This window comes from Helianthus annuus, chromosome 13, assembly GCF_002127325.2.
Source record: "Helianthus annuus cultivar XRQ/B chromosome 13, HanXRQr2.0-SUNRISE, whole genome shotgun sequence".
NCBI lineage: Eukaryota > Viridiplantae > Streptophyta > Magnoliopsida > Asterales > Asteraceae > Helianthus > Helianthus annuus.
In genome coordinates this window covers 164,694,508-164,722,062 of record NC_035445.2, presented here as the reverse complement: position 1 = coordinate 164,722,062, position 27,555 = coordinate 164,694,508, and the positions used below count along the sequence as shown (strand labels likewise).

Genomic DNA, 27,555 nt, shown 5'->3' with positions numbered 1-27,555 from the left:
TTGGTGAATTCACAGGTTTATACGACTCAAAAAATACAACTTTCGTGGATGAGGGTTCAAAATACAAGCATTGCCATAATGTTCAAAAACGTTTATGTGTCTAGTTACAATGAGCTCCGTAATCAAGACTCGACTTTATTTCATATTTTGCCCCTAACCCAATGTTCTATTGCTAAACACTGAAATATGTTATGGACAATATCACCCGACTGATTCCTAATGAAGGTTAGCGTGACTAACAACGGGTAGGGGTGTCAACCCAAATAGATCTACTTATATGTTCCACGTCTACCAAAGTTAATGATTATAGAAAACCGAGTGGACTTAGATGCAATAATCCGTCTACTCATGTAATAAACTATTCAAGTTCTACTCATTTCCGTGCATATGATTCTAGCATGATTTCTCCCCCTAATGTTTAAAAAACAATGTAAAAAGGGCCATGATACTCACCTGAGTGTGCTAGCAAATGAACAACCGATAGCAGAGTCCTTGTATGTGTGAGATGACCTAACTATGCCCTACAGTATAACAAAACACTTTAAGATCCGTACAATGTTTCCGGTGTACATGTTCCACATGCGTTCGATTAACCCAAAACTACTCATTGTGTTAGCATGTGTGTTTCAAATGTTCGAATCGAGATGTTTGACCCATCGACCATTGGTGATGTGTTCCTGATTTTCCATATATTTTTATCTGCATTTTTGTAGGTAACCTTAGACAATGGTGGCAGTGTTCCAGACTCCCCGCACAACACAAACACAACTCTCTCTCATCTCTTCTCATCGGTGACCACTTGCCGTTTTCCTTACCTGTCCACCCTACCCAAAACACCCGCAACATTGTTACCACCCGATAACTCCTACCTGATACACATTACCCCCATGCCCCCCTTCCACCCTTACTTAATTACGTGTAACCCCTTCCACCCTTAGACCATGTGCAGTGGGGCATTTTTTTAAAAAAAAAAAATTCAAAAATAACGCCCAAAAACGCCCCAAACCGTTTGGGGCGTTTTTTAGCGTTTTTTTTTTGGAAAAAAATTGATTCAGCGTTTTTTTAAAAACGCCTTGCCCCAATCTTCTTCTCCAATCATCTTCCATCTCCCTTTTTGTTATCCAATAAGATTTTTTTGAGGGTTTTTTTTATTTAATTATTTTACATCTCATTTAACATAATGTCCCACATCCCCACTACACCCATTTTGTAAAAACGCCCAATAATGCCCCTTGCTGACTGGGCTGCCACATGGCGCAAAACGCCCACGCATGGTCTTACTTAATTACGTGTAAAAAAATAAAAATAAAACATTTTATCAATTATTATTGAATAATAATGAAAAAGCACTCGTGCTCATGAGTCTGTGACTCAGCAAATAAACCCACCAAAACTCGTACTACAATCAATCACACCGTAAACCCTAAAAATCCGCTCGGAGGTCACCAAACCCTCTAGTAAGTATCATTTCATCATCTCGATCGTTTGATTTTCAATTTTATCATACTCTATTCGTCAGGTTACTAATTTAGGGCTAAATTGATTGTAATTTCACCTAATTTTGTGTTGTAATCAATATCATCGTCCGATTTTGTGTTATATGTAGACGATTTGAATGTATGTTCTATAATAATCACAATGCACAATCCTTAGAAGTTACATTGTGGCCTATTAGATAACGCTGCGAGATCTTAAGTCTGTTTTGAAGTGTGATTTTTAGGGTTTTGAGTGGAAATTTATTTGAAAGGTAATGTGATTAGGTGTGTATCTGGAGTTGTTTGCAAGCAAGGTTTTATTTTTTTTCTTTTTCAGTTTTTTTTTTCATGTTCAGTTTTTAGGGCTGTTCAAAATTGTCCGTGGCTCGGGGCTCGCTCGAAGTTCACTCGAAAAAAGTTCGAAAAAAACTCGGTTCAAAGTCAGCTCGGTTTTAAACGTGCTGGCTCGGCTCGGCTCGGTTTGTAAACGAGCCGAGCCTGAGCCAAGGTAGGTTCGATTCGTGGCTCACTCAATAGTTGGCTCGTTAGCTCGTTAGTTTAAATTAAACCCCAAATTATATATGTGTGTGTATTCTAATATATTTAAGAAATGTTGCTTAATTAGTAACATGGTTACTTTTTTATCCAAAGAAATAGATTGTTAAGAAATAGTCTTAATTAGTAATATTGATTTAAAAAATTATATATATTATGGTAAGTAACATAGAATCTTTTCTTGTTCGTTTTATTTATAGTTTGCACAAAATTACTATTCTATTAGCCTAAATAATGTTTTATTTATTGTTTTCTTGGTTTTATGTATATCATTATGTGTTAAAAAATTACAAAAATATAATTTTTTTAAACAAACGAGCCGGCTCGACGAGCCACGAGCTGGCTGAGCTTTTGACGAGCCGACCCCAAGCCCAACTTTCTAGCTCGTTAAGAAAAATGAGCCGGCTCGGCTTGATTCGATTTTTAAACGAGCCGAGCCTGAGCCCACCCTGGTTCGGTTCGGCTCGGCTCGTTTACAACCCTAGGTTGAATGTATGGTCTCAAATAGAAAAAAATAGCTAAAAAGGGACAAGTCAATCTAAAGTCTATTTACAATGCATACTTATAATTAGTGTAATAATATTGTTTTATAATCATAGTTAGTTCGTTAGTTATTTATAACAGTTAAAAAAGATATATGCAATATTGAAAAAAAAAAAGATTTCTTGTTTGTTTGTTTGTTTATCTGTTTGAAAATAATATACAAAAAGGTATTTGCTGGTCGACTAACCATCTCGACCCGTTTTGACTTTACCTTAATCGACATGTTTTAAAATCTAACCCGAACCCATTACAACCTACCACTCAATCTGTGTGTTAATGTTCTTTTATTGTATCCTATTATAGCAGTCACAAAACCCTCTACAAGTATCATTTTGTCATCTCACATCTGCATTGTTTGAGTTCGGTTTTCAGTTTTCGTGAGCGTATTGTACTCGGCGGATTTACTAGATTAGGGAAAAATTAGTGGGTGCGATCAGTGGCGGACCCAGAAATTATTTGTTGAGGGTGCGGATGAGGTGTTTAACCATATTTTCAAGGGGTGCGGTCGGGTTTTTTGCCTAAAATATACACTAAATTTTTATTTTCAAGGGGTGCAGCCGCCCACCCTGGCCAAAGGGTAGGTCCGCCACTGGCTGCGATAATAAGTGTGTTTCGAAGAGGTAATAAGCTTTTTATTTGGATTAGGGTTTATGATTCTTATTTGTTTTTCTAGTGGTGTTAATAATCTTTTGAAATAGATTCTTGCTCAGCAAAAATCCATTTTGTTTTGTTGAACATAGAATTTAGCTTCAGTTATTATCTAGGGATTCTGCTAATCAGACGATGATGCAGCTTAGGTATTCTGGATAGTTGAATGTATGGTCTCAAAACGGGTCAAATAGGTCAAACATGTGGAGAGTTGTCTAAAGTCTATTTTCAATGCCTAGTGCCTCATAAATAGTTGAGTAAATTGCCAAAATCGTCTTTGAGATTTGGGCATATTTGCATGTTTCATCCAAAACGACTTTTTTGTGCATTGCAGTTAGGGCTGTAAACGAACCGAACGAACACGAACAAGGCCTTGTTCGTGTTCGTTCGTTAAGGAAATAAATGTGTTCACGAACGGTTCATGAACACTTACCGAACGAGATTTTATGTTCGTGTTCGTTCGTTAAGGAAATGAGCGTGTTCGCGAACGGTTCACGAACACAAACGAACAAAAATAAATTTGGCGAACGCGACGAAGGATAAAGATAGATGGCCTAGAGAGTAGCACTCGAACTTGAATCCCTTATTGTGGAACGGAGGTCGATTGTATTCGTGGATGTAAATAATGAGAAATGAAAGGGAAATGATGTATAAACAAGGTGAAAGTGGGTTTCCTAGTTTAATTGTTAGGGAAATAAACTAAATAAAAGTTTAATAATATAAAAAGTACAACTAAAATATAAGAAAGTACAAAAATCTTCAATTAAAACACAAACATACGAACATAAACGAAGGCAAATCAACGAATGTTCACGAACACGTTCACGAACATCTTACCGAACGTTCACGAACACAATCGAACGAACGAGACCTCTGTTCATGTTCGTTCAATTAACTAATCGAACGAAATTTCTTGTTCATGTTCGTTCGTCTATTAAACGAACGAACATAAACGAACTTCCCGCCGAACGGTTCACGAACTGTTCGCTGAACGTTCGGTTCGTTTACAGCCCTAATTGCAGTCCTTCACCTTTGGTTTTTTTTTTTTTTTACCATTTTCATCCTTGAGGTTGGCAATTTATTGCGACTTTCGTCCCTCGAAAAATGGACCTCAGGGATGAAATGGCAAGATTTCAAACTTTTTAGATGAAAATGACACCTCAGGGACGAAAGTCGCAAAAGTGGCCAAACCTCAGGGACGAAAATGGCATTTTACTCTAAATAGTTTTACGTATAGTTAATGTAATAATATAGTTTTGCAATCATAAGTTTTAATATAAGTTTCTTTTTCCTATTAGGTACGGTAAGATTGAAAAATGTTTCTCAAGGTACAACTGAACTGGAACGTGGTAATACCAGCCGAGAATCTCGACATCAAAGGGTTGATGTTACAAAAGGCGATTCTCGTTCGTTTGCTTGATGACTTCTCCGCCAAGAAAGCAACCAAAGATCTCGGGTACCTTCTATGCGTGACCACTTTGGACAAAATCGGTGAAGGGAAAGTACGAGAGCACTCGGGTGATGTCTTGTTTCCCGTCACCTTCACTTGCTTGAGCTTCAAGGTATTCCGAGGTGAAGTCATAGAAGGAGTGGTTCACAAGATTCTTAAACACGGGGTTTTCTTGAGGTGCGGACCGATCGAAAACCTTTATCTGTCTAACCAGAAAATGAGCGATTATCAATACCAAATTGCGGAAAACCCGTGTTTCTTGAATTCGAAAACCGGGTCCAGGATTGAGAAGGATGCGACTCTGAGGTGTATTGTGATCGGGGTGAAGTACATGGAGGCCCCGAAGGAGTTTCAGGCGGTTGTCGGGTTGGAGGGTGATTATTTGGGCCCGGTCTAGTACCTGTTGTGTGGGTTTAGGTCTGCATAGTTTGACCCAGTTTGATGTTATGAGTTATGGCAATGTAAAAAGATGCTCATTTTGATGTGGCTCTAACTTCTAAGGTTGTTTGGTGATTGGAAATATGTTGTGTTGACTAATCATTCTGCATAGTTTGACCCTGCAGCACTAGCAGCTGCAGCCATGGGCCGACCTAGCCTTTGGCCAGGGTGGGCGGCCGCACCCTTTGAAAAAACAAATTTAGTGTATATTTTAGGCAAAACACCTGACTGCACCCCTTGAAAATATGGTTGAATGCCTCATCTGCACTCCCAGCAAATAATTTCTGAGTCCGTCACTGGATGTAGCTGTTGTCAATGGTGATTGAACAGATACAAACCTTGACCATCATCACTACGGTTGACTGCAACCTTCCACTAGACCACAACACTCATCAGCGTTCCGACTTCTAACCCTTTACCATCATCGTCACGTTGTAAAACCGCTACAAGTTAAAGCCATAACCCTGTCCAAGCTTAAATCTTTAGAAAGAAGGCAATAGATAACCAAGTAGTGTGAGAAAATGATTCTGTTGGGAGTGTTGGATATCCATATATATGTGTGTTTATATATGTGTATTTTATAAAATAGAAAACCCATCTGAAACTTGTAACATTTATGCCCATTAAAAACCTAAAGTCTTACACTTAGTTAGACCCATTCTCAAAAGAACATATTAATTATTAGCTCAATACCCATTTAAATGGCTAAAAAAAACTAGCGCTAAACGCAAGACACAACAACAACATTGGCGCGCTGCGGACCACGCCGATTGACCCCACCTCATTGCCACCCACATCAACACACTTAGATGGTATAATCTGTGAAAAGTTGAGTCACCAATTTGCTATTAAAAATGTTAGGAGAGCTTCACGAAGGTTAGATATTAATCTATTACAGTATCTAATTTCACTCATTCAAATACTATGATTTTGCTAATTGCTATAACTTTAATGATCGTTTAAAAAAATTAGTTTACATTATTTAATTTGTTAAGGCTTAAGGGGCGTATTTAAACAGCTTAGACATGACACCAAAATCCTCAGAGCCACCATTGATATTTGTGCAATGGAAGTAATTTAGAATTATTAGTGTATAAGGGTGTACGGGGTGGTCGCGGCAAGGGGATTCGACAACCCCTTTGCCGATCGGCAAACACCGCCGCCACATACATTTGCCGCGCGGGGAGGTCTGGATTCGGGGGATGGTTGTCGCATGCGTGAAGGGAAAAGGTGATAAATGTTGGGTGGGGCCCACTAGTATTCAAACAATAATGTTTTTTTTTTTTTTAAATTAGTTTGCCCCATCTCATTTTAGGCATGCACCCCTTATGTTTTTTGGGCAAGACGGAAGAATGAGAGGGGAAATGACATAGCATGGCACAATATGATTGGATGAGTGAAAAGTTTGCCTAATCTCAGTAGGCATACACCACTTACACCCTAATATTATAGCACTAGCCTTTGCCGTTTAAACAAATATTATTAAGTAATTTAATTAAAACTCTACAAATTACTAAACTAACATAGTTTATTTTTTCAATGATCTCTAGATCAAGTGGTGGAAAACTTGCATTTTTCTTGAGAGATGCAGGTTCAATTATCACTTGGTGCAGAGTGAAGCATTGGTGGACAATGATAGGAGACCTAGGGAAACCTGGTTTGGATCCTTGAGCCAAACGAGTTTTACTGGTAATTTTACTGTCGTGTTTACGGGCGGGTGAGTTACTGGTGGACTCGGGTTACTCTTAGAGTACTCCGTTTGTCTGGTTGATGCCTCAAAAATGTTCAGGATTGATTCTGTTGAGCGTTATTCTGTTGTCTGGTTGGTGCCTCAAAAATGTTCACATCATTATTCTAAAATAATGATGTGAACAAAATGGTGAGGGTGACCCTGAGCCACCAACACTCCTCCTTCACCTACCCCCCTTTCTTCAAATACCAAACTGCAACGGCTCCACCAGATTTCTCATTTCTCCTCACCTACCATTCTCCCCCTCACCATCACCCAATCCACCAACCCTATGGCAGCAGCAGCAACGGCGGCAACCGCCTCTTATTCCACACTCTCCACCAAACACAACCTCTCCATCTCCACCACTCACCACATCAATAAAAATCATTCTCTAGGTTTTCCTTTCCTATCTGAAACCTCTGTCCGTATTCGCCCCCTTTCCCTTCCTCGTTCTGCGAAACTTCCGGTGAAAGTTATGGCTACTTCCGCCGCCACTCCGGTGAAGAAGACTAGCGGATTGAGTTCCGGTGCTGTTGCTCCTACTGTAGTTGATGTGGATTTAGGTGATCGGAGTTATCCGATTTATATCGGATCTGGTTTACTCAATCAACCGGATCTTCTACAGAGGTATTAATGATTATAATTATAATTATAATTGTGATTTTGTAGTTCCGGTTTTGTTATTTAATTATTTAATTTGATTTATAAGTTTAGGTTGTTTGAACATGATCAGTTATGGTGTGTTGTTATTGTGTGGTTGCATCAATTTGATTAATTAGGATTACTGGATTAGGAACCTATGCTTTGCTATGCTTTTAGTACAATTGTGCAGGAGGTTTGTTGATTAATTTATAATGATATTAGTTTATTACTGATTTATATAGTTTAATTTAGATGGTGATATCACATAGGAAAAGCTAGATAGTCACATATGAACTGTATAAAAGCGTTTTTGCTATTTGTCTTGAGTAGAGAATTAAAATAGTTATTCTTAGAATGTTGAAACTCAGGGCTGGTTTAGTAGTTTATTGTGTGTGATCAAATACATTTTATGTATTTAGTTTATAGCTATGTTGTCAAAGACGCAAGGCGCAGGCGAGGCACATCGGCCTCGCCCGGAGCCTAGGCGCAAGGCGCAAAAAAAGTGTGGGCTTTTTTAAGAAAAGCGCACATAGAGAAAAAAATATAAAAAATATGTTATGCTTTGAAAATAAATAAGATTCCACATATAAAATAAAAAAAAACTATTATATATGCCATTTAAGATCATGTAGCTAATAGTTAGTATAGTAGCAAAAGTTTATTGTATTTAGTTTATAGCCATGTTGTCAAAGACGCAAGGCGCAGGCGAGGCGCATCGGCCTCGCCCGGAGCCTAGGCGCAAGGCGCAAAAAAAGTGTGGGCTTTTTTAAGAAAAACGCACATAGAGAAAAAAAATATAAAAAATATGTCATGCTTTGAAAATAAATAAGATTCCACATATAAAATAGAAAAAACTATTATATATGCCATTTAAGATCATGTAGCTAATAGTTAGTATAGTAGCAAAAGTTTAGGACTTATATGTTGGAAGTTTTGGGTGTGTGAATGAAAGTCTCAAAAGGTGGTAAATACTTTGTCCCACATTGGTGTGGGAACAAAGTGAGTGGTTGTTTATAAGGTAAAGTCTTTACTACCACGAGGCGCTATAGGCTCGCCTTGCTGCGCCTAGCCGCGCGCCTTTTGCGCTTTTGACAACTATGGTTTATAGGATAGAAGATAGATACTTCACGGTTTTAAGTTTTAATAAGTGAAGCTAATGAAATTGATGAAAATGCAAATGTGTGAATAATGTGGAAAAAGTAGTTCAGCTAATTAAACTAAAATTACCCTAAATTAAGACTCAAGTAATAAAAATCTAGACTCTTTAACCTGACTAAACTACTCACCGGCAAGTGTACCGGTCGACTCTAGCACAGAAAAGTAAGTCCGGATGTCGAACCCACAAGGACTCTATGAATTACGTTAACGACTCAACTTAGATTAGACACTGACACGACTAAACGAATATTGTGTTTGGGGGGGGGGGGGTTTGCTAAAATCCTAAAATTACGATTAAATTGAAATTAACTAAAACACGAACGAAAACTAGGGTTTTGATTCAGATGAGATTAAGGACTACCTAGACTTGAATCCAGTTTAACTATGAATGGACTTCTAACGGTTTTATTGTTGTATGGAGCCGGGATCGTTAAATACTAAACCTTAAGGTATTTCAATGCTAAGACTTCCCGACCCTTCTCAGGAAGAAACCTAGGAAACCTACAAGGCTGTTATGATTACCGACTGTTAGATTTCCTCTCAGTCCTCTAACGACTCTAAAAGTGCCCTAATATGACTATCTACCTCTCAGCGCGATAATCTAAGGCAATTCTAGGTTCTGACTTGGTTTACTAGACACAACTGCAATTAGGGAACTAACTTCGACTTCTCTCAAAATCTAATTTAGCTATATATTGCATCGCGACCTAATAACTAACTCGAGCCTCTCAGCGACAAGTTAAGCAGAATATTTACTTCTAATTATATTGCTATCGGCCGATTTACCCAAAGATCACCCGAACCCGCAAGGATGCAAATAATCAACACAGATTTATTATGTAATAAAGACCGTCACTAAAATCTATGTGAAATAGCAAATAAACCACAATCAAAAGTAAATACGCATATTTCCCAGGCGAGAACCCACTAGCAGACCGACAATTAAGGTATATTAACTCAAAGGGACTTAGAACCAAAACCCGGGCCTACCCACATATCCCTAACTAGACGCAAGCTCGATTTATTATAATCTCATATTATTATTATTTCAACCCGAGCAAAAATTTGTCTTTTCTATCATTTTCCGTTCAAAATTGCAAACTTCTTTTTATTTCGAAAGACATTTTCTGATTTTTCAATTTTTTTTTGTATTTTTTTTTTCAATTTTTTATTTTTTTTTGGATTTTTATAATTAAGACTCGATTATTTACATGTATTCCCATCCCCACACTTAGAGATTGCATTGTCCCTAATGCAAGAACGAAAACACGACTCGACACTACCTAACAACTACTAAATAACGAACTAACTAAATAACCAGACGACGAAAAAAAAAAAAATAAATACAACAACAACAAAAGGGAAACGACTTAGCTGATATGTGAGACTGTCAAAGTGCCAGTCATTTCCACATAAGCCCTCCAATTCGAAACGCGCTCAGCAAACAACTCAACCTCGGACACGCGAACGAAAGCGGCTAACATAATCACCTATCAAACAATGAACAACCTACCAACATACCATATATATATATATCAAAATAGATGCATCAGTGTTCATCAAACCAGCCCAACCAACCCAACCTGTTTAACGTGTATCAATATCAAATACAGACCAATCAATCAGGATGAAAACAACAATAAAGAAAAAATAAACATCAAAAGATATAATCATCAGCTGCTGCTCATCCGCCTGCAATCCATCCACGATCTCTAGCCACTATCTGTCTCATGGCTGCTCGCCTCATAAACATGACAAGTAGAACCAGAACCCGTCTGTGCACCCCGTCCCCTATGTAATAACTCAATCATACGCTCTAATCTGTCAAATCTCTGCTCCACATAGCCAGAGAATGACTCTAAAGTGAGGGGCACTGGTAACGGCACTCTCCTCTCAGCCTGATGTACCGGCTGTACCGGTGTCTGTGGCGGCTGCTGTGCACCTGACGGTCCTACCTCCTGTTGTGGCTCAACATCTACTGGCCCTCTCTGCGGTGGCTGAACAGGTGGACCCTCTCTAATCGGCTCCCAACCATATGGTGCCTCCCACGACGCGATGCCTGCCTTCTGCAGGTCTTCTAACCCAAAGATCGCAGTCGTCGGGCCCCTATGCAAGAACTGAGGCTGATATACATCTAAAACCCCAAGATGTGATGCAATACTAGTAATATAGGGGCCCATATCCAACCTAGCCCTATCGCCACCTCTCCTACCTCGACTAATCGAATCTACCAACACTGTGGCCAAATTAAACTCTCTCCTCTGCACCCTACACATCAAAATAAAAAGCTCAATCCAGTTGGCTTTGTTCTCCCCAGACTTCCTCCCAACCAACGTCGTCGCTAACAACCTCAACACATACCTATATATCGGATTCCTAACCGTCGAAATCAGATTTGTCTGGCCAAACTCCGTATCCGAAATCGATTCCCAGAACGCCTTCAACTCCCTTTTTCCAACACTATACTTCCTATTCTCCGAATACGCACCCCTCAAACAGGTCGAGAACTCGGGTCTCCTAACCTCATCCTCAGTATATAACCCCGAAATAATCGCAAACCTAGGTACGTTCATCTCGTACACCTTCCTACCGAAACTGAACGATAACGCATTACCCTGCTCAAACTTACCCTCCTTATGCATCCACGTGCTGTGGAACTCTAACACAAGCTCTACATACTGAGGGTCAATGCAATTCATCACGTCTATCAACCTCTCTCCTAACAACTCCCTAACCTCCTGCTCTGCACCTATCTCAGTCAACCACTCCCAATTTATCACCCTATGCTGAAGCAGTGCCATTTTCTTAAATTTCTTAAACTTATCCCACTCATACGTATCTTCTTCAAACTTAAGGATCGGATGGTTCACTGCCCTATTCATCAACTGATCCGGTATGAAATTGTCTGATGACGAGTATTCAATCTTCCTTAGATTGGGATCATCCTCTGCGATCTGAATAATGGGCGTTTCGATAATCACCGGATCCTGTCCCGGTGCAGTCTGCCCCGCAGCCCTTTTTCGTGCCCGACCTGCTCTAGAACTACTCGCCATATCTGCAAAACAATTGATATTCAAGACAAAACAAGCAGATCATCAGTAATAACAAACTATTTTTGGATTTTTAATTTTTTTTGATTTTTTTTTCTTTTTTTCAAAAAATAATAATATAAAAATGTACAGTCGAACGACGGCCGTATAGCATTTCGTTCGCGGCCGTTATTCGATACAAGTGACTTTTACGCATATCGGTTCGATAACCGGATCGAACTTCGCCCGAATGGAGATTGAGTACGAGCGAAACGATCCGATTATCAAGCGATGTACATTGCGCAAACCGACACTGGACAAAAACTCTAAGACGACTCGTTAAACTGAAAACGACACTAGACGACGCAAAACACGACACAAATGACGCAACATACACTTCTACCCCCTTCCGGCACCTTGCTCGCCCTCGAGCAATCCCAAGTGCCGAGAATATCAAACAACTCCGAAGTGTGGAAGCAATGGAAGCGAGACGCGTAATTTTTGTGAAAAAGGTGACCTTTATGTGAAAACCGCGCAACGCCTCCCCACACTTAAAGTACATTATGTCCTAAACAAACGTCCGCGTCCAATTATCGTGATCAATACATCCGCGGACAAAACCACCCCTCCTATATGTCTCTATCACACCCTACACTTCCATCTAAACCACCGAACTACGACTTCACCCCGAAGTCATCACCCCATAATTCCCCACCACCCTCCCGTCACCCTAGTCCACCACCAGTTCACCAAATGGCCGAAAACCAAACTGTCCACCAGCGTTCCACCGCGGGTTTTACCGCAAACTCACCCATCACCCTCCCTGAAATCACCAATGATAAGTCTTGGCAAATTCCTTCATACATCATGACTGCCATTAACAACTCTTGTCAGTTTCACGGTCGTGATGATGAAGACGCGCCAGCACATATCAACCGTCTCACCCGTCTGTGTATGTTGCGTCATTTGTGTCGTGTTTTGCGTCGTCTAGTGTCGTTTTCAGTTTAACGAGTCGTCTTAGAGTTTTTGTCCAGTGTCGGTTTGCGCAATGTACATCGCTTGATAATCGGATCGTTTCGCTCGTACTCAATCTCCATTCGGGCGAAGTTCGATCCGGTTATCGAACCGATATGCGTAAAAGTCACTTGTATCGAATAACGGCCGCGAACGAAATGCTATACGGCCGTCGTTCGACTGTACATTTTTATATTATTATTTTTTGAAAAAAAAGAAAAAAAAATCAAAAAAATTTAAAAATCCAAAAATAGTTTGTTATTACTGATGATCTGCTTGTTTTGTCTTGAATATCAATTGTTTTGCAGATATGGCGAGTAGTTCTAGAGCAGGTCGGGCACGAAAAAGGGCTGCGGGGCAGACTGCACCGGGACAGGATCCGGTGATTATCGAAACGCCCATTATTCAGATCGCAGAGGATGATCCCAATCTAAGGAAGATTGAATACTCGTCATCAGACAATTTCATACCGGATCAGTTGATGAATAGGGCAGTGAACCATCCGATCCTTAAGTTTGAAGAAGATACGTATGAGTGGGATAAGTTTAAGAAATTTAAGAAAATGGCACTGCTTCAGCATAGGGTGATAAATTGGGAGTGGTTGACTGAGATAGGTGCAGAGCAAGAGGTTAGGGAGTTGTTAGGAGAGAGGTTGATAGACGCGATGAATTGCATTGACCCTCAGTATGTAGAGCTTGTGTTAGAGTTCCACAGCACGTGGATGCATAAGGAAGGTAAGTTTGAGCAGGGTAATGCGTTATCATTCAGTTTCGGTAGGAAGGTGTACGAGATGAACGTACCTAGGTTTGCGATTATTTCGGGGTTATATACTGAGGATGAGGTTAGGAGACCCGAGTTCTCGACCTGTTTGAGGGGTGCGTATTCGGAGAATAGGAAGTATAGTGTTGGAAAAAAGGAGTTGAAGGCGTTCTGGGAATCGATTTCGGATACGGAGTTTGGCCAGACAAATCTGATTTCGACGGTTAGGAATCCGATATATAGGTATGTGTTGAGGTTGTTAGCGACGACGTTGGTTGGGAGGAAGTCTGGGGAGAACAAAGCCAACTGGATTGAGCTTTTTATTTTGATGTGTAGGGTGCAGAGGAGAGAGTTTAATTTGGCCACAGTGTTGGTAGATTCGATTAGTCGAGGTAGGAGAGGTGGCGATAGGGCTAGGTTGGATATGGGCCCCTATATTACTAGTATTGCATCACATCTTGGGGTTTTAGATGTATATCAGCCTCAGTTCTTGCATAGGGGCCCGACGACTGCGATCTTTGGGTTAGAAGACCTGCAGAAGGCAGGCATCGCGTCGTGGGAGGCACCATATGGTTGGGAGCCGATTAGAGAGGGTCCACCTGTTCAGCCACCGCAGAGAGGGCTAGTAGATGTTGAGCCACAGCAGGAGGTAGTTACGTCAGGTGCACAGCAGCCGCCACAGACACCGGTACAGCCGGTACATCAGGCTGAGAGGAGAGTGCCGTTACCAGTGCCCCTCACTTTAGAGTCATTCTCTGGCTATATGGAGCAGAGATTTGACAGATTAGAGCGTATGATTGAGTTATTACATAGGGGACGGGGTGCACAGACGGGTTCTGGTTCTACTTGTCATGTTTATGAGGCGAGCAGCCATGAGACAGATAGTGGCTAGAGATCGTGGATGGATTGCAGGCGGATGAGCAGCAGCTGATGATTATATCTTTTGATGTTTATTTTTTCTTTATTGTTGTTTTCATCCTGATTGATTGGTCTGTATTTGATATTGATACACGTTAAACAGGTTGGGTTGGTTGGGCTGGTTTGATGAACACTGATGCATCTATTTTGATATATATATATATATGGTATGTTGGTAGGTTGTTCATTGTTTGATAGGTGATTATGTTAGCCGCTTTCGTTCGCGTGTCCGAGGTTGAGTTGTTTGCTGAGCGCGTTTCGAATTGGAGGGCTTATGTGGAAATGACTGGCACTTTGACAGTCTCACATATCAGCTAAGTCGTTTCCCTTTTGTTGTTGTTGTATTTATTTTTTTTTTATTTCGTCGTCTGGTTATTTAGTTAGTTCGTTATTTAGTAGTTGTTAGGTAGTGTCGAGTCGTGTTTTCGTTCTTGCATTAGGGACAATGCAATCTCTAAGTGTGGGGATGGGAATGTAGAGTCAGAAAGGGCTGAAGATGAAGTTGGGGGTTTTCGAACCTGAGGGATTGGTGTGGAGAAGGAAGACTTGTCAATTGGTGGCTTCACTGGTCCCTGCGAACGCGTGTGGGGCATGAACTGCAAAACCAAGAATAAAACAAGTAAGTCAACTCCAATAAAAGACTCAAAGAAATACGAGAAAGACACTAAAAGTACTTGGACTCCTACGACTCACAAACACACAAAAAGCACGTAACGATATCAGTTGAAATCCAAACAAAGAAGTTAACGCAATTGCCAAGAGTCCCCGGCAGCGGCGCCAAAAACTTAATGTGGAAAAAGTAGTTCAGCTAATTAAACTAAAATTACCCTAAATTAAGACTCAAGTAATAAAAATCTAGACTCTTTTAACCTGACTAAACTACTCACCGGCAAGTGTACCGGTCGACTCTAGCACAGAAAAGTAAGTCCGGATGTCGAACCCACAAGGACTCTATGAATTACGTTAACGACTCAACTTAGATTAGACACTGACACGACTAAACGAATATTGTGTTTGGGGGGGGGGGTTGCTAAAATCCTAATATTACGATTAAATTGAAATTAACTAAAACACGAACGAAAACTAGGGTTTTGATTCAGATGAGATTAAGGACTACCTAGACTTGAATCCAGTTTAACTATGAATGGACTTCTAACGGTTTTATTGTTGTATGGAGCCGGGATCGTTAAATACTAAACCTTAAGGTATTTCAATGCTAAGACTTCCCGACCCTTCTCAGGAAGAAACCTAGGAAACCCTACAAGGCTGTTATGATTACCGACTGTTAGATTTCCTCTCAGTCCTCTAACGACTCTAAAAGTGCCCTAATATGACTATCTACCTCTCAGCGCGATAATCTAAGGCAATTCTAGGTTCTGACTTGGTTTACTAGACACAACTGCAATTAGGGAACTAACTTCGACTTCTCTCAAAATCTAATTTAGCTATATATTGCACCGCGACCTAATAACTAACTCGAGCCTCTCAGCGACAAGTTAAGCAGAATATTTACTTCTAATTATATTTTAATTACTGTTTCTAAGGCTATCGGCCGATTTACCCAAAGATCACCCGAACCCGCAAGGATGCAAATAATCAACACAAATTTATTATGTGATAAAGACCGTCACTAAAATCTATGTGAAATAGCAAATAAACCACAATCAAAAGTAAATACGCATGTGCACCAAATCAGAATATCTAGAACACGTTACTTTCAAAATCAATCCATAGTCAAACAATAAAAACCGTTAAAAGATCCAAACTTTCATCAAACCATCATCTAGTCTAGGTAGTATCTAGGGTTTAGCCAAGAAACATGATGTCTAACATAAACAAATCAAATTCAAAACAAGAATTCATTATCAAAGTATCGAAACAAGAAAATAGTGAAAACCGGGAGATAAGACCCGAACAATCTTCTTTCCTACGCTCCGTGCTTCAACCTGATGATTCTTGCAAGCTAAATCACCTCGAAAAACTCGAAAATCTGCTCTCAAAGTCGCCTAGGGTTTCTTGGTTCGTGTGTTGTATCTTAATGATGATTATTATTCCTTTTATATCAAACCCTAGTCGATCCTCCAATCAGGAGCATCAGTCATGCCAGTCGCGCACTGGTCTCCTCTTTACGCTGGCGCTACGCGAGAGCCTTCAAAGTCAGCAAAGTCAACGTTATCTCAGTCGCGTAGCGCGACTGAGCGTCCTGTTACCTTAGCGCTACGCGAGTGACCATTTTTCACAGAATGTTTACTTCCAAGCTCAGCTCCAATTTCCAAAAACTTCAAAATTATTCTAACACTTTTATACATTGGCTCCGGAACTTGACATTTGACACTTTAGCTCGGTTTTGCTCCAATTTCAGCATTTTATGTATCAAGACCTGGAAAACGCAATGTAGATCAATAGCACGCAATTCTAAACTAAACTAAGCTAAAAATAACGATAAAACGTACAAACTATACACGATAAAAGTATGTATTTTGCAATACATCAGTGAATAAAGGTTTACACGAGAGATTTTGGTATCGGACTATTGGACTAAGAGTAATATGTTTCAGACGAATCTTTTACTTTGCTATGCTTTTAAATACAACAGGCTTGGGATGAAATCTGTATGACGGTATCTCTGTTGTTGGAGTTAGGGTGTGATTCTGTTTGATATAGGCATGGTGCAGGAGGCTTGTTGATTAATTTATAATGATAGTACTCACTCATAGAATTGTTATATTTAGATGGTAATTATCACATATGAACTATGAGAAACATTTTTGCTATTTGTCATGAGTAGAGAATTAAGTTCTCAAAATGTTGTAGAACAACAACAATGCAACTTAGACCAACCCAGGGCCGTTTTAGTAGTTGATTGTGTGATTAGATTTCTTTTATGTATATAGTCTGTAGGATAGGTATTTCACGGTTTTGATGACCGCAGCTAATGAATTTGCTGAAAATACAAATACATGAATAAAGGTTTACAGCTTTGATGACCGCAGCTAATGAATTTGCTGAAAGTACAAATACATGAATAAAGGTTTACACCTATGTTGTCAAGGCGCATATGCCTAGCCTGGAGCCTAGGCGCAAGGTGTTTAAAAAGCGAGGTCTTTTTTAAGTTAGGTTCATAGTATAAAAATAGTGTTTTTAGGGGTTGTAGACTTGTTTTAGGCTTGTTTAAGGCTACTTTTCGCTGTTTTAGTTAGGGGTTTTAGACATGTTCAAACAGGTTCAGGACCATTTTTGGCCAAAATTTGACCCGAAACTGCGCCTAGCGCGCTTTTGACAGCATAGATTTACATACGAGAATCAAGATTGGACTACAGAATAACATGTTTTAGATGAATTGTTAGGAATAGTGGTGCAAATAAGAGAAAAAATAGCTTTGTAGCTGTGTTAAGTCAATTAACAGTTGACCAAGTTTAAGTAGATGCTGGCAGTCATGGGTTCTTCTAGCTCATATTTTTCAATTTTTGATTGTTTGGCAATTTATTTTTAACACACATTATTATTACACCAATGATGAAATGATACACCGTACAAGTCATTGGATAAATTAGATGTGGGAAGCATCCAATATATCTAGTTCTAGTACTTTTTAACTGTTTGTCTTTGTACAAAATCATGTTTGCTTGTGCAACTGAACATGAGCAGCCAATAACCATGAAATGTTTCCGATACATGTTAGGGGTATCGGATCAGAGTAGGCTCGAGCGGAAGCGGAACAAACACACACACACACTAGCAGAAAATAAAGAACACGAGAATTTACGTGGTTCGGTCAAGGTGACCTACGTCCACGGGTTGCAACTAGGGTTTCACTTTTATTAGATGCTCACAACTGTTTTCAGAATGATACAGACTACAGTTACATAATAGGTATTTATAGAACAAGATTAGGGTTTCCTACTTGGTCAACAAGTTAACTAAGTGGGCCTAATAACTAGGGCCGGCTAGCCCTAATTAGGGCCGGCTACCCTAAAGCGTACGAACCCAACAATCTCCCACTCGGAGGCTTTGCATAGTCCAAAAAGTGCATCCAAGAAACCCATCACCAGTAACACTTCAGTAATCTTTACGTTCAAGTCTTCCCAGCCTCCAGTTCCAAGAACAAGCTAAGACTTCAGTCACATCCAAGCCACCTAGTTGCAACCACACCTCTCATCAAGTAACTGAGAGACCAGTTGAAGCTCCCACAAGCTCCAACCCAACAGTCTTATCAGACCCATTCTCTATCTCAACCGGCTTGCATGATCTACCACTCTCCACATTTTGCAAACTATTTCCAAGAGAGCTTTTTTCTTCAGTCGGAATCTTCGTCTTCAAAACCCAACGGTTCTTTGTGATTGTACCCGGAACACGACCCGTGCTCCCACTATCACCAAATCCCCTGTCTGGCTTAAACTTAGACCCCCGACCACATTCAACTGACATCCCCAAAGCACCAGGATTCAAGTTCGCAAATTGAACCCTCTTCCGCTTACTAGATTCAGTGAACCAGACTTTATGTTGTACAGGGACGGCTACTCCCTCAACAGGTATCTCAACTAGATACAACGATCCTCGTCTCCTCCCACAGGCAACAACAAGATTTCCATCAATCACCTTCCACTTCCCACCACCAAACTTAACATCTAGTCCCTGTTTATCCAGTTGACTAACAGAAATAAGTTTCTTCGTTAAACCTGGAATTACCCTGACGTTCTTTAAGTTCCATTTAGTGCCCAGTGGAGTCTTCAGATTGACATCTCCCATACCCGTAACATTAAGAACATGACCGTTAGCTAATCGTACCTTTCCAAAGTCTCCTTTTTTCAGATTCACCATCGTCTCCCCGCTGTGCATGGCGTGAAACGAAGAACCAGAATCCATAGCCCAAGAATCTATAGACTCTTCACAGCAAACCAGTACGTCACCATCAGATTCATCTGACACAACACTGTTTACATGCTGCTTACCATCCTCTTTTTTAGGATCAGGACACTCGTTTTTAACATGCCCCTTTTCACCACAGTTCCAGCACCTCACATTCTTCCCAGCTTTAGACAAGCTTTTCCCACGACTCCCACTGCTTCTGTTTTTACCTCTTCCCCTGCTAACACTGAACATACCAGAAGTAGATCCTCCACTAGTGTTCCTCCGGCGAACGTCTTCACCCAAAACACTATCCCGGACCTGATCAAACTTCAAATTTCCAGTTCTAGCAGTTTCAGTGACCGTTGTCACAAATCCTGACCAACTATCAGGTAAGGAAGATAACAAAACCACAGCCTGAGTGTCATCATCCAACTTCATGCCCACAGTTGATAATCTGGACAAAATTGAATTGACCTCGTTAATGTGATCAGCAACTGAACTGCCTTCGTTCATTCTCATATTAAACAGTTCCCTCATCAAGAACACCCTATTACCGGCAGACGGCTTCTCATACATATTTGACAGAGCTTCTAACATATCACGAGCAGTTGTTTCTTTCATGATATTAAATGCAACGCTCCTCGTCAAAGCCAATGTAATTTTACCTCTTGCCTTTTTGTCCTTTGAGTTCCAAATTGCCTCAGCAGCTTTATCCATTCCAGCAGGTTTTTCTTCCGGTACCACATCCAAATCGCATTCACCAAGCAACGCCTCTATTTGCATTCTCCACCAAGCAAAATCAGTACCGTTGAACTTCTCGATTCGGAACTTCCCGTCTTCAGCCATAGCAAACGAGAAAAACCAGAAAAAACCACAAGGAACCACCAAGCAACCGAAACCCGAGCAACTTTCAATAAACCAGAAACCCGAAGTACCGAAACCAGCGACTTCTCTTGCAAACCCGAGCGTAAAATCAGCGAATAACCAGGGTTCAAGAACCAAAACCCTAATCGCCAAACACCCCAAAACCACCAGATCTGCAACAGCAAACCCTACGGCGCAAACCCTAGACCTTACGAGCCGTAACCAGAGAATAGGTACGGGCCGTAAACAATTCAGCGGCGACGGCAGCAACAGCAGATCAAGATCTCTCGTCCAGCTCTCTCCTTCTCCTGCGATAACCGTGTGAACCGTGTATTTTACTGAACCTTTGGCTCTGATACCACTTGTTAGGGGTATCGGATCAGAGTAGGCTCGAGCGGAAGCGGAACAAACACACACACACACTAGCAGAAAATAAAGAACACGAGAATTTACGTGGTTCGGTCAAGGTGACATACGTCCACGGGTTGCAACTAGGGTTTCACTTTTATTAGATGCTCACAACTGTTTTCAGAATGATACAGACTACAGTTACATAATAGGTATTTATAGAACAAGATTAGGGTTTCCTACTTGGTCAACAAGTTAACTAAGTGGGCCTAATAACTAGGGCCGGCTAACCCTAACTAGGGCCGGCTAGCCCTAATTAGGGCCGGCTACCCTAAAGCCTACGAACCCAACAATACAAACCCTGTGATTTGATTCCATTTAGAGGAACGGTTGGGTTCAACCTTGGAGTGAGTTGGATGCATTTTTAGCTTTTTTATTCAATGGTAAATTAGAGCATTTTGAGCCAATACGTAACCATGATGCTACAAGCCTACAATTAAGAACAAAATTGCAGCATGGCATGATTACTTATATTTTATAGTTAACCATAGTTATTAAAGCGAGCGCCCAGGCGCGCCTAGGCGCACGGCGGGAAAACGCCTCTTCGGGTTCCGAGGCATTTAATGCGCGTGGGGGTAAGTAATTATTATTATTATTATCATTATTATTATTATTATTATTATTATTATTATTATTATTATTATTATTTCAAAGATTTGTATTTCAGCCTCTATCTATAAGAGACCTTTCAAACTCTCGTGTTTGAAGTTGATGACGAGTCCGATGGTTGAATGTTTTTAAGACTTTGGTACTTTGGTTTTGAAACTTTGGTTTTTTTTGGTTGTTGTTTTGAATGTTTGGATTTGAAACTTTTGTTTTTTGGGTTAATTTTTTGAATGCTTTGCTTTTATATGATGAATTTGGTACTTTGGTTTTGTTTTAAGATATATTTTTATATAATTATGTTACTTGCGCTTTTTTTTTCGAGCCCACGCTTTTTTTGCGCTTCTCGCCTAGGCCCCGGGCCCAACAAATCCCCCCGAGTGCGCCTCGCGCCTTTAATAACTATCTAGTTAATACATTTTTTGGAAAATTAGATGCCAAATGTACTTCAGAGCGTTCTTCTATAGACTTTTAGCTTCATTAATAACTTTCAATAATTTATGCTGCCATGTACGGACGCAACCTCTTGGAATGCATTTTGATTTATATCAACATTACACATTGTCTGGTCGTAAATAACGACATCTGTTTTTCAATTCTCTAGACATATTCATGGGAAGAGAGTTCTTGTGGTCACTAACACCACAGTGGCACCACTATACTTGGATAAAGTTGTAAGTGCTTTGACAGTTGGAAACCCTAACGTTACAGTTGAAAGTGTGATTCTACCTGATGGTGAGAAGTACAAGGACATGGTAGGTATCTAGAGCTTTCATTAAATCCTTACATTTTCTTACATGTGGCATATTTTGACCCATTTACTTCTGTATGGGTCAAAGTTGGTCACGTTTTGTCTCAAATTGCTCAAACAAAAGAAAGTTAGCTTGAAAGGAAGTGGGTCAAGTTTTGCCAATCGAAATAGTATAATATTTGTAATCATGTTTCAGTTCCTTTTTTTGTAAAGAGTAAAATGCCATTTTCGTCCCAGAGGTTTGGTCAGTTTTGCGACTTTCGTCCGAAGGTTTGTTTTTTCGCATCTGGATCCAAAAAGTTTTGAAATCTTGCCATTTTCATGATGCTCGTGAACTCCATCCATTCTTCTCCGTTAAGGTAGGGGTATTTCTGGCTTTTTTGTTAACTTTAAGGGAAATTCGGTCTTTTTCAGGGGTATTCGGTCTTTTTACATAAAGTGAAAAAGACTGAATCGCCCTTAAAGTGAACAAAAAAGACGGAAATACCCCTGACTTGACGTTAAAGAATGGATGGAGTTAACGAGCTGGATGAAATTGGCAAGATTTCAACCTTTTGGATCCAGATGCGGAAAAACAAACCTTTGGATGAAAGTCGCAAAACTGGCGAAACCTCAGGGACAAAAATGGCATTTTACTCTTTTGTGAAAGTTGAAAGATTTTGGACAAAAAGTGTTTCCAGTCAACCCACTCAGTCCCGACTTGCTTTGACCATGCAAAATTATCTGTTGACCCGTTAGCTAACCCACTCGTTTTGTTTCATGATAGGATACTCTGATGAAAGTATTTGACAAAGCAATAGAGTCTCGATTGGACAGACGGTGTACATTTGTTGCTCTTGGTGGCGGTGTCATCGGTGACATGTGCGGATACGCAGCAGCTTCGTTTCTCCGTGGTGTCAATTTCATTCAAATTCCTACAACTGTTATGGCACAGGTGGATTCTTCTGTTGGGGGCAAAACGGGAATAAACCATCGATTGGGGAAAAACTTAATCGGTGCATTCTACCAGCCACAATGCGTGCTCATAGACACCGACACATTGAACACATTACCCGATAGAGAATTAGCATCTGGGCTTGCTGAGGTCATCAAGTATGGTCTTATTAGAGATGCTGAATTTTTCGAGTGGCAAGAAAAGAACATACACGCGTTAATGGCTAGGTAAAAAAAGCTTCCCTTCATCACCATGATTTTCTAAAAAGACGATTAACAATTCGAATACTTCTAAATGCAAAATCTTATGTGATTTATGCATATTTTATAGAGTAAAATGCCATTTTCGTCCCTGAGGTTTGGCTAGTCTTGCGACTTTCGTCCAAAGGTTTGTTTTTTCGCATCTGGATCCAAAAGGTTTGAAATCTTGCCATTTTCATCCGGCTCGTTAACTCCATCCATTTTTCTCCGTTAAATCAGGGGCATTTCCGTCTTTTTTAGTTAACTTAAAGGCCAATTCGGTTTTCTTCACTTTATGTACAAGCATTTAAAATACCCTTACTAACTAAAAAACAAAATATAATATAAGTAAAGAAACAAAAATACCCCTCACTTAACGGAGAAAAATGGATGGAGTTAACGAGCCGTATGAAAATGGCAACATTTCAAACCTTTTGGATCCAGATGCGGAAAAACAAACCTTTGGACGAAAGTCGCCAAACTGACCAAACCTCAGGGACGAAAATGGCATTTTACTCTTTTTTATACTCTGATGATTTTCAAAATATTATATCCGAGTTTATGCCTTGTTGTTTTGCAGGGATCCTGATGCGTTTGCATATGCTATCAAGCGATCGTGTGAAAACAAGGCTGAAGTTGTATCACAGGATGAGAAAGAAAGTGGAATAAGGGCGACACTAAACTTGGGTCATACGTTTGGTCATGTGAGTTTTTTTGGTTTTGACTTTTGAATTATGCTATCTTCGCAGTTCGCACAAATATTTACTTTTACCAACGGATATCTTTCTCATTGTATTTTTCGGTTTACAGGCAATAGAAACTAGCTATGGTTACGGACATTGGCTTCATGGAGAAGCGGTTGCAGCTGGCACGGTATTTTATCTTTGTCACCCTAGTTGAGGTTTAAAAATGGGCGGGCGGGTCGGGTTGCGTTGCGTTGGGTTGGGTTAAGTAATGGGTCAAAACGAGTTTGGGTTGGAAAGGGTAATTTTCTAGTATGAATAAAAAAAAGTTGATCCACAAACGATTTTTCGTTTTCGTTATAAGTTTATTATGCGTTAAATTTGATACAAAATCCATATCATTAGAATAACCATAAGGCAACATATGAGGCTGTATGGACTAAAAATTACACTTTGGGCGGATGTTGACTTGCAATGTTTTATTTTTTTTAATTTTTTTATTTCATGCGTTTGACTTGTTTAGGGTAAGCAGAAAACCAAACCGAAACCCGAAAAACCAATCTAACCGAACCACACAAAAAGCCGAACCGAAATTTACGGTTCGGTTGCGGTTTTGAATTTTATGAAAACCGAAAAAACCGAACCTGAATAACCTAAAAAATCATTTTTTTAATTTTTGTTATATATTTATTTAGGAGTTATTAAGTTTATTCTTGAATGTTGAGTATTTATAATAGGAACATTAACGTTTATTTATGATTTATCCATTGCCTACAAGAAATAACAAAATTTAACATATTGTAAAAGAAAATGTCTTTAATAAAAACTTTGGAGAAACATTAAAATAGATTAGAAGGTTAGGTCTATGTGAACATTATTAATTAAAAAGGTTAATTATTTTAACTTAAATGTAAACATCTAAGAAAGATTTTTAAGTCTTGGATTATACTTTTTATGTTTGAAAAAACCGAAAAAACCAAAACCGAATTCAACCGTGCACACCCGTACCTGATTGTGGGGTGAATAACGCCTCTAGCTTCTAGTATGACGTCAAGGCATACTTGTATATTCTCTTGAGGGTACTTTTGTAATCTCAGGTAATGGCGGTTGACATGTCATACCGACTCGGTTGGATCGACGAATCCATTGTTGAACGAGTTCACAACATCCTAAAACAAGCCAAGCTGCCTACTAGTCCTCCCGAGATGATGACTGTAGACATGTTCAAATCTGTCATGGCGGTAAGTAAAAAACCAACACGATAAAAACCTTCCACATCAAAAGTTTCTCGTAATTATTTTTATTTATCTTATTTTGTTGCGGCAGGTTGATAAAAAGGTGGCTGATGGGTTACTAAGACTCATCCTCTTAAAAGGCCCATTAGGAGGCTGTGTTTTCACCGGAGACTATGACCGAAAGGCCCTTGATGAAACCCTACATGCATTTTGCAAATCTTGAGCACAGGTATAGTTCTTGTTCTTGTTCTTGTTATTGTTCCTTGTGTAAGATTTGTATACATACCATAATATGGTATAATTTATGTAATCATAAATGGCTTTTAGTGGTCATTTGTTTTGGAATACAGACATTGGGTGTCGAATCTGTAACCGCTAGTTATCAGTTTTGTTTTGCTTTAAACCTACAGTTGGTTATATGTAGCTCCTAAATGACCAAGCTCGTGCTAATGAACATAGATTTGGAAATTGAGCGGTTTGATTGGGAGAAAATCATGAAACAGTAACAAGTTTCAACTAGAGGTGTAAACGAGCCGAGCCCGACTAGCCTTGAGCTCGGCTCGTCATGTTTTAGTGAAGCTCGGCTCGGTTTGAGCCTACTTATTTGAGCTTGAGCTCGGCTCGCCAGTAAAAGCTCGAGCTCGGTTTGACTTGGCTCGAGCTATTTGGAGAACAATCTCTAATGAGCTAAAATCTCGGCTCACCAATGTTCTTAGTTTAAATCATATGGGCCTAAATTGAAACCGACTTGGGCTTTTTTGGATTGGGTTATAATCATCATTATCATTATAATATATATAAAAAATACATAAAATTTTGTTTTGGCTCGTTTAGGCTCGGCCTAAACGAGCCTAGTATTTCAAGCTCGGGCTTGATAACTAAACGAGCTATGTTTCAAGCTTGAGTCTGGGCTTGGGCTCGTTAAGGCTCAGCTCGTTCGAGCTTTTGACCGAGCCAATTCCGAGTAGCTCTCGAGCCAATGGGCTTGTTTACACCCCTAGTTTCAACGTTCTTCGTTTGAAGGATCAAATATTGTTCTACTTTCTTGAAGTTTTTCATAATTTATTAAACCAAGTGACGTAAAGTTTCGTTTCCGAAACTTGATTACTTTTTTTAGACAAACAAAAACAGCAAACCCTACAACATAATATCAAATTTTACACACTTATGCCAATCTATACACGTGAAACTTCGATCTATGAAGAAGCCGAAGGACTTCACATTGCCGATAATCCCCCAGTCTTGACATCCTTCCCTAAGAAAAGCTTCTAATTCCTTGCTTTCCAAATTCTTCAGCAAACAATTATCACAATCCTACGGAAGGTGTCTTTCGCCCTATCCTTTAGACCAATGTGCAAGTGCAATTCTAACATATCCCTAACCGAAAAAGTGACGATTTGAGGAATGTTACACCACGGGCTAACCGCCTGCCATATCACCAAGGTCACCCCACAAGCTGTGAAAATATGATCAGCAGTCTCAGGAGCTAAATCACACATATTGCACCTTTGAGTAGACACCTCCGAATAAACACATTACATTTAACTGGAACCCATTTGCACCATTTCATCACGAAATTTTGACTCGAGTCCTTAGCCGATGTAGCATTTGAACTTTTGGGTTTGCCTCTCTTGATATGGTTCTGTAGCATATCTGCATATGGGTTGTGCTTTAACATTTAGAATAAATTAAAGATTGATATTTGACATTTTGGAGATCTAACATAGATTATCCGTATTCCCAATGGCGTAGCATAGTGGGGGCGGGAGGGGCCGGCCGACCCCCCAAACTTTTCGCTCAGTAATGGAGAGTATGTAGTTTTCGTATATAAATTTTTGGGCATATACGTTTTCGACCCCCGGTCGGAAATCTCAAGCTTCGTCACTGCGCATTCTATGAACGATCAAATCCCATATGTGATTAATACCGAGTCTCCAGGGACAATGGTAAGGATGGTACTTAATGCTGTAATAGATGGTAAAAAAATCAAAATGTCGAATGAGCTAACAAGTTATAAGTTAGATGTATTCAATTAATAAGTATCTTAAAGAAATGAGTTAATTACACAAATGGGTCCTGTGGTTTATACATAATTTCGCCTTTGGGTACTAACTTATTTTTTTAACAGGTTTAGGTTCTATGGTTTCAATTTTGTAACACCTTTGGGTACTAACACCAAAATTAGTTAATTAATGACTAAAATACCCTTGCATTTTTTTAAGTTTATCAATGTAACACATTTGGGTACTAACATCTAATTTTATTTAAGTTTAAATCAATTTTACAAAATCTATTTAGTTTTTTTATTTTCATTTTTTTATTATATCTCTTAATTAACGTAAAGTCTGTTTATTTTTTTTTATTTTCATATTTTTATTAAGTTTCTTATTTAGCATAAAATCTACTTGTTACAGAAGTATTTTTTTTAAATAGATTTTTTAAATAAAATCTACTAGCTATATAGTTTTATGTAAATTAAATTTCTTACTAGTTTTAAATAATGTAAACCTTACTCGTTTTGAATTTTGGATATATATGATTGATAATAATAATAATAATAATAATAATAATAATAATAATAATAATAATAATAATAATAATAATCATCTTTCATGTAAAAAAATTA

General features: G+C 39.4%; 2 protein-coding genes across 2 annotated transcripts; both read left to right on the top strand.

The window, feature by feature from the left end:
- Nucleotides 1-1,340: 1,340 nt before the first annotated feature.
- LOC110900224 (DNA-directed RNA polymerase V subunit 7) lies at nucleotides 1,341-5,208 on the top strand. Its single transcript, XM_022147130.2, has 2 exons — nucleotides 1,341-1,457; nucleotides 4,520-5,208. The coding sequence occupies exon 2, from the start codon at nucleotides 4,538-4,540 to the stop codon at nucleotides 5,066-5,068; it is 531 nt and encodes a 176-aa protein (XP_022002822.1). The 5' UTR covers nucleotides 1,341-1,457; nucleotides 4,520-4,537; the 3' UTR covers nucleotides 5,069-5,208.
- A 1,782-nt stretch (nucleotides 5,209-6,990) lies between these two features.
- Nucleotides 6,991-25,346, top strand: LOC110900223 (3-dehydroquinate synthase, chloroplastic). The gene is made up of 7 exons (XM_022147129.2): nucleotides 6,991-7,468; nucleotides 21,692-21,842; nucleotides 22,605-22,999; nucleotides 23,592-23,715; nucleotides 23,822-23,884; nucleotides 24,792-24,935; nucleotides 25,021-25,346. Exons 1-7 carry the CDS (start codon nucleotides 7,131-7,133, stop codon nucleotides 25,150-25,152), a joined length of 1,347 nt encoding a protein of 448 aa, XP_022002821.1. The 5' UTR covers nucleotides 6,991-7,130; the 3' UTR covers nucleotides 25,153-25,346.
- The last annotated feature ends 2,209 nt before the right edge of the window (nucleotides 25,347-27,555 follow it).

Excerpts from the sequence above, each read along its gene's own strand:
- LOC110900224 (XM_022147130.2), top strand. The coding sequence starts at position 4,538 with ATGTTTCTCAAGGTACAACTGAACTGGAACGTGGTAATACCAGCCGAG.
- LOC110900223 (XM_022147129.2), top strand. The coding sequence starts at position 7,131 with ATGGCAGCAGCAGCAACGGCGGCAACCGCCTCTTATTCCACACTCTCC. Across the intron at positions 7,469-21,691 it reads CAACCGGATCTTCTACAGAG|ACATATTCATGGGAAGAGAG; the intron begins GTATTAATGATT and ends TCAATTCTCTAG. Across the intron at positions 24,936-25,020 it reads TGTTCAAATCTGTCATGGCG|GTTGATAAAAAGGTGGCTGA; the intron begins GTAAGTAAAAAA and ends TTGTTGCGGCAG.